The following is an 18,269-nucleotide window of genomic DNA, read 5'->3' as shown; positions in this document are numbered from 1 at the left end:
TGCCACTCTGTGTCAAACAGTAACAAAACAGTTATGCCAACAGCGATAGTGGTAGTAGTAAGAATTAAGGTAATGACCACAGTAGCAATAATTACCATTTTTTTAAATTTCTCACTGTATGCCCAGCCCTGTTCTAAATTTGTCATGTCCTTTAAATCCTTGAAATATAACTGTGATGGAAAAAATAAATTTTATATGTGTATTGCATAGATACTGATATATCCCACAAATCTAGAACCTGCTTGGTTCAAAATAGATCCTCAATAAATATTTATTGAGAAATTAAAGGACTAAAGTAACCTGTTCTAGGTCACTAGCAAATGGTAGAGCTGATTTTTTTTTTAAAAAAAAGAGAGAGAGAAAATTTTAATATTTATTTTTTAGTTTTCGGCAGACACAGCATGTTTATTTGTATGTGGTGCTGAGGATCGAACCCAGGTCGCACGCATGCCAGGCGAGGGTGCTACCGCTTGAGCCACATCCCCAGCCCTAGAGCTGGATTTTGAACTCAGGCATCTCTCATTTGTTCCTCATTTCCTTGAGATATGTTAGGTGAATACCTTGTGAACCTTTATGTGTGTATGTGTGCATTATATGTGTGTATGTGTGCATTATATGTGCATTATATGTATGAATACATACATATATAAATATGTATGTATTCATCTGGGTGTGTGTATATCTCTCTTCATATATATGTGTGTGTGTGTGTGTGTGTGTATATATGTATATATATATATACATATATACACACAGTGCTAGGGATCCAACTGTGTTCTTGAGCATGCTAGGCCAGTAGCACTCCATCATTGACTGCCGCAGTCCGGCTGCAGCAAAATAACCGGGGGGTGACGAACAGCTTGTGTACGTTGATACAGCAGGAACGGGAGCCATTTATTGTAGGACAGGAGTGGTATTTATATATTCCACACAGCTTATCTTAATTAGCATAAATTAGATACATCAGTCAACCAATAAGGAATCTCCACACTTAATAACTCGGTGGAGTTACTTCACAAACCACTCCCTCTGACATTTTGCCAGGCGCCATCCAGACTTCTTTACAGACTCTAACATTTCTCTGGCAAAATGCCAGGCACCATCCTGACTTGTTTATAGACTCTAACAATTGACTGATACCCTTAGTCCCCAGAGCATGCATATATATATATATATATATCACATATGTATATAACAATGTACATATATGCACATATATATATACACACACATATATGCATATATATGTATATATAATTTTAATATTTTTCAATACTGGGAATTGAACCCAGGGATGCTTTACCACTGAGCTATATCCTCAGCTCTTTTTATTTTTTATTTTGAGATAAAATAAAAACTTGCTGAGGCTGGCTTCCACTTGCAATCCTCCTGCCTCATTGGTCTCCTGAGTTGCTGGGGTTACAGGCATAAACACATACACACACTCACACGCACACACACATTGTTTTAAATAAATATTTAAATGCATTTATATCATTTTAATATATTAATTCAAATGAAACCACATATTGTTTTTGCATAATATATAAAGGGAAATACTATCATATGACAGAAAGTCCACTGTTAGGCAGTCAGGCTGGCCTAATGATAGGGAGTGACCAGCATCCACCTTGAGCAGGTCACTAAAGTCTTTCTGCTCTACAGCATCCCTCTGTTTTCAAGGACACTACAGTGTTTAAATGGGGTCATGGAGAAACTTAATGGAGTGGTCCTCTGGCTCATAGCAGATGCCCAGTTCCAGCATCTGTTTCCCTCTGATTGTGTATTGAAAGGCACCTTGTGATTCTCCTTTGATCCTGAGGCCCGAAACCTTAAAGGATTCCAAGATTTGGGTTCTGAGAGAATTGAAGCCAAGCCAGTAAGGAGAAGATATTCAGGAGTGGACTGGGGCTTGCTTTTCTGAGAAGCCATAGTGGTAAAGATTGAGTCAATGTTCATTGCATAGTCTTCTCCAGAACAGCAGAAAAAGCTGTTTGTTCATGGCCCATTTACTGATGAGATTTAGATGGCAGCCTTGTGCTGTCAGCAGGTAGCCCAAGCCTAAAACCTGAGAGCCTCAGAGGAGCCCAGGGAACAATAATGCATCATGTAAGTGGGTCAAAAGGCTGAAGTGTGAAGGCTGATGGTCTCGAGGCTGCAGGGTGATATGATCAATAATAAGTTTCCAGTGAAGGTCACCTGATCCCCCAGGGATACCCACACCACTGCGAAACCTCATATTTGATACTGCACAGGGACCTCATCAATTGTGCATTAACAAAGGGGCCTTCTGGTTGTTGTTGTTGTTGTTGTTGTTTTTTTTGATTGGAGAAGCATGAGAGGGTTTTCTAAGCTCTTCTAGAAGGTGTCTCCATGCAGTATGTAGCCTGCAGAGTTAAGAATTCAGATGCTCCACTCAGGCCCATTGTTCACAAACTGTCCTCTGTCTCTGCCCTTCCTTCTGATCCCAGGTAGGTATGTATTTTGGGACCAAGAGCTTGGGTGCCCATTGTGGTCATTTATGTTTTTGATGGCTGGATTTCCTTTCTTCCGAGATGTTGTCAGTCTTAGGTTACATGTTTCTAAAGCACAGAGACTGAGTGTTCCTGATGTGAGAACCAGGACATGGATAGGTCCATAGGTCAGGGATGTCTTGCCTTGAACATATGTGGTATTCCTTCTGGTAGGAGACATGGAACTTGCCCAATGCCCCACTTAGACCAAGCTCTGAGATGCCATGATTTCCTTTCACATTTCTACATATTTTAAGGAAAACCAATGCCCCCACTGGTGAGGGAAATGCTTTTTCTTGTTTAAAAAGCAAGAATCTGAGCTTCAACTAGCAGCTTTTAAATCTCCAAGGAAATTTGAGGTTGACAGATTTTAGCCTTCTGTGACCTTTGCTTTTGAGGTTTTGATTTAATTTTGGGAGCCAGGTAGTTAGCGGAAGCAAAGGGTGACACCTCAAGAACACTGGCCCCCTTTATTCATTCTTTATTTTAGTCACCCGTTCGGAAATTATTCACTGACCTACTAGTCTGCACAGGGCACAAGAAGGGGGGCCAGTGCGATGGGGGCGGGTAAAGTTTGCTGAAATCAGAGAGCTCAGGCTCTAGCAATTATTGGGCTCACCCCAGGTGCTTTGTTTTCATGGTTGAAAGGGAAGTGGACTGTGCATTTGCTTCGGTAAACTTGACATGAATAACAAGGTGCGTCCTTGGCTTCTCAGAGTATCTGGGAACCTGTCAAACTGAGTGTGTAAAAGCACAGTTCATACATAGTGGCCTTCCTGCCTAGGCACTACCCCAGGTACCCTGTCCATGTTTTCTCATGTGCAGAGGAAGTAAAATGGCTGTGACCTGATAGCAGGCAGTGATAACCTGAAAAACTAGAAAGGACCACAGAATCAACAGAGAGCTGTGTCTTCAAGGTCAATTCTCTAGTAGATTAAAAGTTCTAAAAGTGTCCCCTCCCACTTTCCTCATGTTAAACTCCTTCTTACACATTCTGTGGGTACTACAGATGTGCTTGCCCAGACCACAGAGCTTGGAGTCAGACAGACCTAGGTTTGAATCCAGGCTATACCTCTTGCTAATTAGAAAGCCTTGGGTGAGTTCCTGCCCCTCTCTGAGCCTCTTTCTCTCCTTCTGTAGAACAGAGATAATACCGGTTCCTGCCTAGCTCATGAGATTGGCATGACAATCAAATGACATATAGGTATTTAGCTCTGGGAGTAACATATACTGAATATTTAATAGGCTAAAACTACAATGTTATCATTCTGATTATTATCATGATTACTGTGGTAAAAATTTGAAATGAGTGCAGTGTCCTGCAGCACCTCTTTCTGAGATCTTGCTTGTCCATGTCTTTGTAGTTTGTTTCCACGTGGTGGTTTTTGTCCTGTAGATCATTGGCATGAGTTCAGTTTCCCAATATTTTAGAAATTTCCAGTTCCTGGGTGGGGAATGCAGTGTCTGCATGTGGCTTGTTCAACCGTATGTCCTTCATCACCAGACTGAGCCAGCCTGGCTGCTGGGTGCCCACTTAATCCCTGATTTCTCCACCTGGTTTTCTCTGGAGTGGGGTGAGTGGTAAAGAAGACAAGCTTCTCAAAAGGAGCAGGACCAAGGGTATCAACCAAAAAAAAAAAAAATTCAAGAAATACTATTTTGGTTGGGCACAGTGGCATACATCTATAACTCCAGAGACCTGGGAGGCTAAGGTAGGAGGTTCACAAGTTTGAGATCAGCCTCAGCAACTTAGCAAGGCCCTGAGTAATGTAGTAAGACCCTGTCTCATTAAAAAAAAAAAAAAAGACTGGGGATGCAGATCAGTGGTAAAGTGTCCCGGGTTCAAAGCCCCGGCACCCCCCACAAATGATACTAATTTGGGAGAAGTTGGCCATGTACCAAATACAGACCCAGCATCTGGGAATATGATCATGACAGACCATATCCTGCCTTCATTGACTAAGATCTCATGAAAAGCTGGCTGTGGTGGCTCAAGCCTGTAATCCCAGCAACTCAGGAGGTTGAGGCAGAAGGAACACAAGTTCAAAGCCAGCCTCAGCAACTTGGCGAGGCACTTAGCAACTCAGTGAGAATCTAATCTGTCTCTAAATAAAATACAAAAAAAGGGCTGGGGATGTGTGGTCCAGTGGTTAAGTGCCCCTGGGTTCAACCCCTGTACCAAAAAAAAAAAAAAAAAAAAAAAAAAGATCTTGTGTCAACCAAAAACCAGAATAAGATTATCTATCTGATCTCTGTCTCAGCACCTTATCTGATTCATTCACAGGACAGATTATATTATGTAATTTTCTTCCTCCCTCTTGCCCTCCTTCCCTCCCTCCCCCTCTCTCTCTTTTTTTCTTTTCAGTACTAGGATTTATTCCAGCACACTATACCACCAAGCTACATCCCAGACCTTTTTTTATTTTTTATCTTGAGACAGGGTCTTATTGAGTTACCCAGGCTGACCTCCAACTTGCCATCTTCCTGCCTCAGCCTCCTGAGTTACAGGGACTACAGGCACACACCACCACACTCAGCTATTTTGTTTTCCTTTGACTCCCAATTAGAGTGAAGGGAACCTGCGTGCCTGGCTCATTCACTGCTGTATCCTAGGACCCAGAGCAGATCTTGCACAAAAAGTACCCAGTGAACTTAGAGCAAATAAACAACAACTAAGCAATGCTTTGTGAAATTTTTGCTTCAAGCTCAAGAATTTAAGTCTCAGATTTCTTCTTTGTTACTAGCAGTGGTCAGCCACTACCATGTGTAATGAAAATTGACAAGAAAATCCATTCTCTCAATCCATACAGCTTTTATTTTTTAAAATGTGTGGGTTTCTTGAGATCATTCTATCCCAGATTAACCAACTGTGGCTTAATTAAAAAGGCCCCTAGAGGATATTTGTCTTCTAGACTTGATACTTGAAGCAGGTGGAAGTTTCTGGCTGGAGCTGCTTTGGGGGTGGTGTGAGACTGGATTTGAGTGCTGGGTAATATATTGAGCTGGTCTGAAGGGGGCTGCCTGGCTGTGAGAAGAGATTCTTATCCCCTCTTCTTCACCAGTGAAACAGGTTCCTCTCAACTCCATAGCAGCTCAAGGCAAGAGAAGCCTAACTCCAGAAGGTCTTGGGTGATTCTAGGCAGCAGGACCACCTGCCTTTCCCCTGGCACTTGTGTGTTGCTAATTGATGGCTGCATTCTCCAGCTTACTCTGCTGTGTGATCCTTGTTAACAGGGCACTCCAGGCAGATGCTCCCAGACATTCCAGGGGGTAAGTGAGACATGACCTATTTGCCTCACATGCTTTAAGCAGCATGAGTGCCCCAAAATTTAGAATCCTGAATTCAGAGTGTTATGCTATGGTTATGTGATAGCAAATTGCTTATATCTTCCCACCTTAGTTTATTTACCTGTAAAACGGGAACTGCCTCTTACCATATCTCCCTCAAAAGAATCACCATATAAGCTGGTGACATGCATCTACAGCCCAGCAGGAGACTCAGACAGGAGGATCACCTGAGCCCTCAAGCTCAAGGGCAGCTGGGTAACATAGCTATACCCTCATCTCAAAAAAAAAAAAAAAAAAAAAAATCTCACCATATAAAATAAGCCAGTGAATTGGTTTCCCTGAAACCACAGTGCTGTTTTTAATTGTACCTAGATGATGAATCAAGGGCCAGGCCTCTGTACAAACATGAAGCATCCTCAAATATGGGCAAAATATACATGGGGTGGTTGTCAGCAAGTTCCCAAGTCTCTCCTGAAAGAACTCAAGTGGAGTATTTGACTTCCTAAGTGTGCTTGGTGAGCCAGGTGTGGGGGCACATGCCTGTAATCTAATCCATGTTGGAGGATCACAAGTTTGAGGCCAACTCCAGCAACTTAGCAAGACCCTATTCGAAATAAGAAGGCCTGGGGTAAAGTATCCCTGAATTTGATTCCCAGTAAGATTGCGGGGCGGGGGGGGGGGGGAGATGTCACTTGGTGAATTTGTTAATGTAGATGCCCAAAATGGTGGCACCCTGCACTACTGCTTCAGTGGAAAACTTATAGGATCCCAAACTTCACAGTTCTGAATAGAACTGTGTTCACCTTTAAGAGTTTAAATATCTAGGTAGCTGGCTATATAAAGAGAGGCCTCAGTCCTTTCCCCATCTTCATCTGGTAGAATCTTATTCATCCTTTAGGCCTATTTAAATACTTCCTCCCCTATCATTGTGCTAGAATCCTCCAGCCCACACTTTGAGCACCTACTTGTACCACGTACTCTACTAAGCACTAGAGTGCATTACTGTTTTTACTCCTAAGAATAGAGTTGCCGTTATCACCCCCATCCCCCAAGCATACACACCTTGGAGTTGAGGAAGGGAATCAGAGGAGTGAAGTGACTTTCCCTAAGATGTTTGAATCTTATTCATTACAGTTCATGATATTCCATCTCTTCTACATTAATGTGAGTTCCTTAACCTTGGGAGTTGCCAACCCGTGTTCCTGGGAGCAAACACAGAGACTGGCATACAGCAGATGTTTAACAAACCTTTGCTGAATTGAAGTGGAAATGAGCAGTTCTGTTGGCTGCCTCGGGGTTCTGATAGAGAAGGAGGCAGTGGGATTCTTTGGGGGTCAAAAACCCAGATGTCTCTGGACTTTCCCATAGCTTCACATCACCAATTCTGATCTTTTGGTTGCTTTCTTGCAAGTAGCATCAATAGACTTTAACAAGTCCCACTTTAGGGACAGACACAAGAAAACAATGACCTGATCAGTTGAGCTGGGGATGCTAAAGAAAGGTGAATATATCTTTGATGGACTTTCTTATGATATATGGATGGAATTTCTTTTCTTTTTATAAAGGGGAAAATATTTTTCTGTATCTGACTGAGCCATAAGCCCTGGCCATAAACTTATAAATTCATTTCAGATACAATCATCTTTAGTTCAATAACGACTTTTCTGGGGGCTGGGGTTGTGGCTCAGCGGTAGAGTGCTCACCTGGGTTCAAGCCTCAACACTACATAAAAATAAATAAATAAAACAAAGGTATTGAGTCCAACTACAACTAAAAAATAAATATTTTTTAAAAAATAATGACTTTTCTGAATCTCAGTTTTTATGACTATAAAATGGGAAGGTTAGAGAAGACGTCTAAGGTTCTCTCCAGCATCGTGGTTCTGTGATTGCATTAGAACATTGGACAGGTTGAGAACAGACACTTAAATTACCCAAGTACAAAGCAGTTCTGAAAATGGAATATCTTTAAGTGAATTAGACTTTCTTTCCAGTATAGTTATTTCTCCAAGTTAGTCAGAATTTGACCCTGGTATCTATGAATGTTTTATGGAGACATATAGAAAAAAAAGAAAAGAAAAAAGAGACTATAGCAGCATGAACAAGACTAATAATGAAAAATGATTATCCTAGAGCTTAATAGCTTCCTGTAATTCTTAGAACTGTTCATTTACATAGTCCCGTTAAAGTTTTGTGGCAGTGTGGTGGAAATGATAAGGTTTGCATATGATATTGGATTGCTTGCTTGCTTTCCTGAATCAAAACCATAATCCCTGTTTACATTTAAACTTTGTTTTATTGTTTGTTTTGCAGCGGAAACGGAAGCAGAGCACCCAAGATGAAGACGCTGTTAGCCTTTGCAGCCTCGACATAAGTGTAAGTGCAGTCCTTTCTGCTTCCCATGTCCCTTCTCTGATCATTATTTGTTAATATGCTGTGTACCTTTTTGAAGTGGGCTTCCCTGGTTCAATATGGAAGTTGTAACCCAGGGGAAATAAAAAATTTTTTTTTTCTTTTTCCTGGAGAAAGTTGTGTGGTCAACTTAAACTTCCAGGCTAAGTTCTTCAAAGCCTGTGTCTTTTCTTTCATAAAATGAAGTACGAACTTAGTGCATCTGGGTAAAATCTAGATGAATCCTGCTGTGCTGTTATAGAGGCTGGTTCAAGAAGATGAACCAGATGTTTGTCCTTTTGTGAGGAAGTTAGTGGCTTGGCCCAACTCAGGCAGCCGGATGGCCCAAAGGCTGGAAGAGAACTCCAGCAACATGATGGAGTGGATGACTTTGGAGTCAGTAGATCTTAGTCTGAATTAGGATTCTATACTTAACCATTTGTGTGGTATGTTTTCTCGTTTGGCAAATAAGCATGAAAAGACTTCACCTGGAGCTGGGTCTATAGCTCAGTGGTAGAGTGCTTGCCTAGCATGTGTGAGGCACTGGGTTCGGTCCTCAGTACCATGTAAAAATAAATGAAATAAAGGTATTGTTCCCATGTACAACTAAAAAAATTAATTATTTAATTTATTTTAAAAAAGACTTCATCTAACACAAGTTTTTGTTAGTTGAATAAAACAATGAAAGAATACCAAGCACCTACTAGGTACCTATCAACATTAGCCTTATCGTTTTGCTTTGAAAGCAAAGGTTTGCAAAAGAGGCTTGAGGGACTGTGTGGTTGAATGCTGGTAATCATAGAGGTGAAAAGCTTCCTTGAATTTTTCAGGCCTTGGAGGCTTAATTTCAGCAGCTTCCTGTGCACGACCTCTTTGCTTCCCTCTAATGCAACTGGGAAGCCTCCCTAGGCCTCCAAGGCTCTCATTATCAAGGGTGAGTGGGCAGGTGGGTAGGAACTCAAGCCTTTCCTGGGTTCCTCCTGTCTCCTCGTCTATGTATTTTTTACATTTTATTGGGATTTCACTATCTCGCATTGTATCAACTCCTCTGACTTTAGGCCCAATGTCTCTCTTCTACAGAGACCTTCACAAGGTATTTTTATGAGATGAGAAGACTTACAGACTAAGAATTAAGAACTGAATTGTTGTCTTAGCTCTAACTCTCACAGGGAAATGACTAACAATGTTATTTCCCCTCTCTGTGCCTCAATTTATCCATTTGTTAAAAAGAAAGGTTGGGGATCAGGTCTTCTAAAACCATCATGATCTGATGACATTTATTTACTGGTATAAACAATGTATTCACTAAAAAGCTATTTTTAATTATGACTGAGTTTTCTGTGATGCAAACAGACATGCTGAGTGAGCCTGAGCTGGCATATAATTAGCATTCTTGAGCACTTTATTTCACCATATGGTGTTTATCTGTTCTAGTCTTTGGACCATCAGATTGATGGAGTTGGGCCAGTTTACTAGGTTGCCATGGAAACAGGACAAAAAGATGATGTCTTCCGGGTTTTACTTTATTCATTGAATATTTTATTGCTGACAATGAAGCTATGGAAGTTTCTTCATCAGCAATCAGATTTTTTATATGTGTGTTTGGATGTTTATAATTTTGTAAAAATTTATTTTTAGAATTTTAAAACTTTTAGGATTTAAAGACGCCCTAGCTATACCCCTTAGCATGTAATCCTAGCAGCTTGGGAGGCTGAGGCAGGAGGATCACAAATTCAAATTCAGCCTCAACAACTTAGTGAGGCCCTAAGCAATTTAGCAAGACCCTGTTTCAAAATATAAAAAGGGCTGAGGATGTGGCTCAGTGGTTAAGCACCACAGATTTTAATCCCTGGTACTAAAATAAAATAAATAAAATAAAGACCCCCTAGCCATCATGCACTTCAGTCCCTTCACTTTGCAAATGAAGAAATAGAAACCCAGGTGAGTGTAATGACTGAGGCAAAACTTTACTCTAGATCATTTCTAAGGTCAAGCCTCAGCTACAGTTTCCCTCAACTACATAATTAGTATTTATTTTTCAGAAAAGCATGTCTCTGGATGGAGTATGTGTATGTTTTATCAAAGAACCACTAAAGTCTCTGATATGAAACGATTATTTGAAATTATGGGTCATGACTTGGTTTTTGTCCTGGTTGGCATCAATGGCTGCTTTCTTGTCAAGGTCACTTAAGTCTCAGGAAATGAATAATTTCTGGATAATGAATTCTTCTTGTATAGCTACAGATGATATTACTTTTTGTTCTTAACCATCTCAAATATTATGTTTTATTCCAGTAATAAGACCTTTATAGTAGAGGAATATACCCAATTACCACCATTACAGCTATGCTTAGGGATTCATCTATGACCAGACTCATTTCTAATTTGCTTGGCATTTTTTCTGAATCTTGGCAAACAGATTTCCAGAACCTGGGCTGAATTTTCTTAATTTATTACTGCATAATAATATATTAGTAATTGTAGAAGTTAGAAGAACCCTGAAAGTGCTTTTAGGGACTTGAAAACTGCTCTTTGGCAGGTTCTGCTGATTCTTAGACTCATATGGAGATGACATTTGTGTGGCAGAATCCCATGGAAGGGGTTTATTAACGCTAATATTTCACCAACCCTATGACACACAGTAGAGATGAGTTGAGTTGAATTAACTGGTAAGTGGAGCCACACATGAAAAAATATTTTGCCATAAATGCAATAATATCTAAATAAATATCTGAGCCAAATAAGTTAATTAGGGGCTGGGGATGTGGCTCAAGTGGTAGAGCGCTCGCCTGGCATGTGTGTGGCCCGGGTTCGATCCTCAGCACCACATACAAACAAAGATGTTGTGTCCACCGAAAACTAAAAAAAAATAAATATTAAAAAAATCCTCTCTCTCTCTCTCTCTCTTTAAAAAAAAGATAACAAATAAGTTACTTAGTCTAATAAATAAATGGTCTTTGTAGATTACTCAGAAGGACTTTAATCTTTAAATACTTATTTATTTATTTATTTTCAGTACTGGGGATTGAATCTAAGGTGCTTTACTGCTGAGCCATATCCTAATCCCTTTTCATTTTTTATTTTGAAACAGGGTCTCAGTAATTTGCTGAGGTTGGCCTCACATTTGCAATCCTCCTGCCTTGGCCTCCCTAGTCACTGGGATTAGAGATGTGCACCACTGTTCCCAGTTATCTTTGTATTTATAAATGGTAATATCCACTGAAGCTGTAGCTAGTCCCTTAACCAACCAGCAGCAATACTGAAAAGTTGCCTCGAATTCCTGGGCTCAAGTGATCCTACTGCTTGAGTCTCCCAAGTAACTGGGACTATAGGCACACACAACCATGCCCAGCTAAAAAGTTGTTTTGAGTCTATGTGTAGTGGAAAGTATCTGAAAAAGAGAGAGGGGGGAAAAAAAGGTAGGTTCCAGTAGATGACTCATACCAGAGGATGTGAAGGTTTAGGAAAGTAATATTGGTAACTCTCAATCTTGATTCCATTTAATAAGTGGAAAGACAGTCACCAGATATATGCTTTGAATAAGAAATTGCTCTATGAGGAGTCAGGGGTGTTTGGGAGATTGTGTTCAAACTTCCATTGAATCTCAGCCCAACAATGGACTCTTGTTAAACACTCTCTGTTAATTTTTTTTTCCAAATAATGAGCTGCCCTAATGTGTACTGATTTTAATGAAACATAACTGTGACATAAAAAGCTGGGAAATGTTAGTACAGATGAAATCTCCCTTTGATTAAATAGTGCTATGTAGCACCCTCTGCGGTGTCTGAGTGAGGATAACGTAAACATTCCCAGTGACATCTTGTTTTATTTTAAAGCCTTGGATGATGATTCTGATAGGTGGTTAGAGGGAGTTTTCCTGCTAAATCTCTCTCTAACCTCCTGTGAAATTTGGACCAAATGGGAGTGGGTGAGCTAAGAAAAAAAGCTTCCTCTCACAGAACAGGATCCTCAGTCATTTGGAGTAGGGGTGTCCCTGATTCTTTGGGGCATCTTGTGATAGCCCTGGGTTCCAGTAAATCTTACAAGATTCATTTCAGGGCAGGATTTCAGGACATTTGCAGACCCCAGCCAAGGCCCTACATTAGAGCTCCTCTTAGAGAGGAAATGGGCAGTGTTTTCAAGCCCAGTCAGGGTAACTGTGTTGTTCTTCCCTCCACTCCCAGCATTTGGTAAAAAATGGATTTGGACTAAAGAGTCCACGCTAGTTGACAAAATAATCGATTTCTATTTTTTCCCACCACTTCACCCAGTGCGTTGGCTGAGCCCCCAGCTTCCGGGCAGAATAGAACACAAACTATTCCAGAAAAAAAAAAAAGGCAACAGTTTTGAGAACAATTTGCAGAGCAGAGAAGGCTCCCAGCAGCCGCCTACAAATCTCCTCTCACGTCAGAGGATATGAGTGGGATGGTTGTGGGGACATTGCTTCCCCCACTTTTCTAGTTTAAATTATAAGGGCAAGAGATGCCTGAGTGGAGTGCTGAGGGGTTCATGGCACCCCAGCAGAGAGCCTGGTGGAAGAGCAAGGTGTGTCCAGTCCCCACTTGAGGGCACAGCTCAGCACCAAACATTTTTTCTCCAAAAACAAAAAAGAGCATCGAGCTGGACACGAAAATAGTTTCCAATGATAAAATTATGTAAAAGGTGAAAAGGAACATAGGTTCTTTGTAGAAAATCTGGAAAATGTGAACAGCGGAGCTTGACAGCGCACCCCAGAGAAGTAGATAATTTTTTTTTTTTTTTGTACCAGGGATGATTGAACCCAGTGTTGCTGTACCACTGAGCCACAGCCACATTCTCAGTCCTTTCTTCCTTTCTTCCTTTCTTCCTTTCTTTCTTTCTTTCTTTCTTTCTTTCTTTCTTTCTTTCTTTCTCTCTTTCTCTCTTTCTCTCTTTCTCTCTTTCTCTCTTTCTCTCTCTCTTCTTTCTCTCTTTCTTTCCTTTTTTTTTTTTGAGACAGGGTCTCTCTAAGTTGCTCAGGCCTTGCTATGTTTCTGGGGCTGTCCTTGAACCTGTAATCCTTTTGCCTCAGCCTCCCGTGTTGCTGGGCTTACAGTTGTGCACCTGGCAACTACATTTTGAAGTATTTTCTTCCTATCATTTTACATACCCTTTTAAAATGTTTTCATCATGAAATACTTCAGACATACAAAACAGTACAAAGAGAACGTCAAACCCCATGTAACTACCGCTGCAACTGAAGAAATATTTTCTTATTAGTGAAGCTGAAGATCTTTGCAAACCCCTGACTTGGCTAAATTTGATGTTTATTGCTGTCTCACCTGTCTATCAACTGTCTACCTATGTAGTTTATATAACTGTATATAACTTTTTAAAGTTGGGATAACACAAATTAATTTATATCTGTAATTTTCACTTACTATATTGAGAGCATGTCACCATATCCTGAAATATCCTTTAAGAACATTATTTTTAATAACTGTAGAGTACTTTGTCAAATGATTGCAACAAATTTATTCAACTCATTCTCTCTTGGAGACTTGGATAATTTCAGACTTTTCACTGTTAGAAATAACACTGATGAGCATCCAGGAACATCCTTCAGTGGTCCCATCTTATCAGTAGGATGAAGTCTGAAACGTGAAATCCCTGGCTAAGAGGGTATGGGTAGTTTTAAAACTTGTGAACAGGTTTGTATCCCTTTCAGAAGAGAAGTGCACGTTCAAGTGTGTTGTACGGAACCTCACAGAAATAGATCATTTTCAGGTTTCTCTGGCCCATCTTTCTTCCCACTACATCACTAGTCCCTTGCTAAGACTGTGACTTCATATGGGACATTTAGTTAGCTCTGCCTTTTAGGACAGCCCCTTACAGGGCCCAGGCACCTTTCTTGGCTGGTGGCAATGTCCCTTGGTGATGGGATATCCTTTCCATGTTGGTGAGCCTTCCCTGTGAGAGCAGGAGGCTGGACCATGGGTGGGGTGGGATGGGATTGGCATTCACATTCACATCCTTCCTGAATTTTGCTTTGCTGGTTTGCAGACACTGGGATAACTCCTATTTAAGCTCCTGCTAAGAAATATAGGGGAAGAACATGCTCATACCTCTCAGTGCTTTTTGAGTTCCATACATTGTTACAGCATCTCCTTTGTCCCCTTTGAGAAATTTAGAAAGAAGTTTATGTGACATATGCTCGCATCTTACCCTTTCCCTCCCCTCCTCAGGAAGAAGAGTTTAGGAATTGGAATCTTTTCAGAAGCTCACTAAAGTGATTGCAGACCCTCCTTTCTTCTTGGCACTATTCAGCATCTTGTTGGCCTCCCTACTGGCCTCCCTGCCTCTGTTTACCACTAGGTCATCTTTCTAAAGTATAAATCTTATCTTAGATTGCCTGCTTTCAGGTCTTAAGAGTCTATAGTGCTTCCAAAATATGTACCACCTGGCCCCTGCCAACCTGCCCATCTTCCTCCTAAACTATTGCCTTCCCCCGTCACACAGGCCAACCATACTGATCTTCTTTCCATTTCTCAAACTTACTATGCTCTGTTGTGCCACCAGGCCTTTTGCACATTCCATTTCCCCATGTCTGGAATGCCACGGGTTCTTCCTTCTTCTTGTACTTTGCCTGGCTCCTGCCCACTAACGCTTCAACATCTAGCCCTAGCTCTCAGACTTGGAGGATTCTTCTAGCCATTCTGTATTCTGTCCCTCCACCCCCTGCCGTCTGTCCCAGGTTTGTGTCCCTGTCCTAACCTTTATCACATAGCTGTGATGTCACCTTCCTTGTCACTCTCCCCAGGGAAGCTTGTGTTCCCTCTCATTACATCCCCAGCACAGGGGCAGGCACTGATCCCATAGAAGTACCTAGTAAACCTTGAGTAATGGTAGGCTTAAGATCTCTTTCATTGTATCAGTGACTGAAAGGGACAGATAAATGTTATAAAGTCAATGGCATTTTGAAAGGGGAGGGGTCGAATTTAAAAAATCTAAGGCAGAAGACAAAATGAACATATTTACCCCAGATGTATAAAGCCAGGAAATATTTTGGACTCTGTTCACTCAGCAAGCTGTTTCCTGAGTTTATTACAATAAGTGGTCACGCTCTGTCCCTGAGTTCACCAGTAGCCCATGAACTCCTTTCTAAGCAAATGGTATTTCATCATAGGTGCTCCATAAATGTGTCTGAGGGGATGAATGAAGGATGAGTGACTGCATCTCAGATGGGTTACTAGGATGGGTGTGTCTGAGCTGCTCAGTCTTGTTTACTAGCGTGGGTTTCCTGTGGTAAATAATCATCATCATCATCATCATCAGAATATCAGGGAAGAAAGAACCAAATTGCTGGAGTCCTTCCTTATGTAACATAGCTATGGGAGACCTCTTGGTTACATGGTAAGAAGAGCAGCCTCAGTGATTTCCAGGCCTGTGCTCTCAATCATAGTGCTAATTATAGTTGTTGTTATTATATTATCAAATAGCATGACTTGAGTGTTGGTATGGATTAAGCCTTCATGTGCTCTGTGCTTTCTGAATACCTCATTTGATTCTCCCAGCAGCAACCCCATAGGTGGTCTCCAACCCTCACCACCCCACCTCCTTTCCCCCCCCCGAGATGAGGAAACTAAGGTTCAGAAAGAGGGAATGAGCTCAAAGGCATAGATTATGGATTCAAGTCCAGGATGGTTGAATTCTACAGCTTTTCCACACCACCTCCAGAATAGAAAAGAAAGGAGAATAAAGCACTGTTACTTCTAGTGCCAGATGATTTATAGACCATTTAGCTGGTCATATTAGCAGACTAGCTTTGAAGTGTGTAGCAGGCATGTCTGAATTTTCATTACCTGGATATTCCTGTTATTTGCTCAGTTACATGAGAGTTGATATAGATGGGGAAGAAATCCTTCCTGTTTTGATTAAGCTAAATGATACTTCACTGCTAGAATATGTTCAACCAGACACGGAATAGCAGTAGAATTATTTTATCTCTTCTCAGCAGAGTCCGGATAATTTAAAAAAAAAAAAAAAAAGATACCATTTCTGAAGTTTTGTTTCTCCTAGTCCAAGAGATTAACTAACTGGGGAGATTAGACTTGCTTTAGCCAGCATGAAACCTTGATGAATTACGTGGGAGATTTTAATAATGTTCTTATCACCGAGGAGACCAGGCCTGTCGTGGAAAGTGGGTCTTCATTAACACATGCTTATATTTAACCTATTGGTGTTTTTCTGTTTTGGATGTATAATCTATTTATGCTATCTGTGAAGTCATTTGGGCCTAATGTAGCAGAGATCCTACATTCAGTCTGAAGGTTTTTCTGATGCTGCCATCTCCTGACATGTTGCCCCATGTTGTCACAAACACATCACTTCTTTCTTTTGGCCTGATTGATTAGGTGGTGGATTGTCATCATTGCCATGAGCTTTTCTCTTTGACCCCCAATTTTTGAAAAGCACAATGACAAAGAATTCCAAGGAGCTTCAGGACACACTCTGAGAAGTTGATGGCTTAACAAAGTGCAAGTCAGCATATCCATCTTTTACTCTTCCCCTCCGGGTGACAGCAGTAGTATCCATGTTAAATGAGGATTGCTGTGTCCCAGAATATCTATTTGTTGGAATTTGTAACCAGAATTTCAAGCTTTGGGAGAAAACATCACTCCATACCTGTTTCCCCACCTGTAAAACTGAAATCATAACAGTGTCTTCCCTTCAAGTTACAAGGATTAAAATCAGTTCACATAAAGTCCTTAGCATCTGGCCCACAATTATCATAAAAATGCTAGCCATCATTGCTGTTGATTTCATAAGAAAAAAACCCTTTCTGGTTAAGTCTGAAGGTTTTTGTTGTTGGCACAAGTATTTCATAAATAGAACCGATTATGAAATTTAAAAAAAAACAGTATATAAAGACGTGTATTCAAGAATGTTTATTACATTAATTATAATTGCTAAAAGACAGAAGCAGCATGAATGTCTGAATTATGTAGAGATTTATAAATATATTACAGACTGTAACTATAAAGTGCCATTGCAAAATACAGTGTATATGTCATGTTCCCGTGTGTGTCCATGTAAAGGAAAAAGCATGGAAAATCATATACTGGCTGGACATGGTGGCCCATGCCTTTAATCCCTGTGGCTCCAGAGGCTGACGCAGGAGAATTACAAGTTCAAAGCCAGCTTCAGCAACTTAGCAAGACCCTGTCTCAAAATTTAAAAAAAAAATAGTTTTAATAAAAGGCTAGGGATGTGCTCAGTGGTTATGTGCCCTGGGTTCAATCCCTAATACCAAAAGAATAAAGGAAAAGAAAAATCATACATTGTATGGTAGAGAGGGTTTGAGTTGGATTGGGAGAATAAAATCAAGGGAATGAGGTGATTAATTTCCAGGATCTTAACCTTTGGCATCTTGTGAAACTTATGAATGAATACCCCCTTCTTCTAGCAGACTATTTATATTTGCTTGAAATATGCTTAAAATGCAGAAGGTTACAACAAACCAGTTATACTGAACTATAGGTATAATATTTTAAAAATCAAATTCATGGCAAAAACCACATATGTGCTTCTTAATGCATAAATAAGCCCTGGCAACATGTCTCATCCTAATAGACTCTCAATGAGATGTAAGAGGAAATGATATTTTGGAAAATCTGCACCAACTCTACTGTCATTTGGAAATAGAATGATGTCTGTGAATACTATCTCAGGTCTGCAAATGTTTCTGTGATTTGTGGTCTCCATACATACTGAAAGGAAATGCAGATTTTCAATTGTTGGGCAGAAATGCAGCTCTGTGGTAGAATGTTTGCCTAAGCATGCACAAGACCCTGAGTTTGATCCCCAGTAATGCAAAGGAAAAATGAACTGTTGGTAAAAATAAAGATCTATTTGTTTTCTAATCAACCTTGAAAATACTCTGAATTACATCTGTGGGCCTCTTGGGAGCATGGGCTGAGGATTCTAGAATAAAAGTCCCTTCTCTAGATAATCTCTTGTGATAAACTTTTCTATTAATTATGTTTATAATAATATGAATGAAAAAATGCAGGAAATATAGAAGATTTTTTACCCATTGACATATGAGATTGTTAGTGTT

The 18,269-nt window shown here is 40.5% G+C and overlaps 1 protein-coding gene across 5 annotated transcripts in view; it reads left to right on the top strand.

Moving 5' to 3' along the window:
- Nucleotides 1-18,269, top strand: part of Arhgef3 (Rho guanine nucleotide exchange factor 3) — a 312,562-nt gene that overhangs the window by 160,575 nt on the left and 133,718 nt on the right. For all 5 annotated transcript variants that reach the window (XM_076868328.1, XM_076868319.1, XM_076868343.1 and 2 more), the window contains one exon: nt 8,114-8,176. In XM_076868328.1, the coding sequence (XP_076724443.1) occupies nt 8,114-8,176 (63 nt within the window). The remainder of the gene's footprint in view (nt 1-8,113; nt 8,177-18,269) is intronic.

Source organism: Callospermophilus lateralis, chromosome 1, assembly GCF_048772815.1.
Source record: "Callospermophilus lateralis isolate mCalLat2 chromosome 1, mCalLat2.hap1, whole genome shotgun sequence".
Taxonomy (NCBI): Eukaryota; Metazoa; Chordata; class Mammalia; order Rodentia; family Sciuridae; genus Callospermophilus; species Callospermophilus lateralis.
This window is presented reverse-complemented; position numbering and strand designations above follow the sequence as displayed.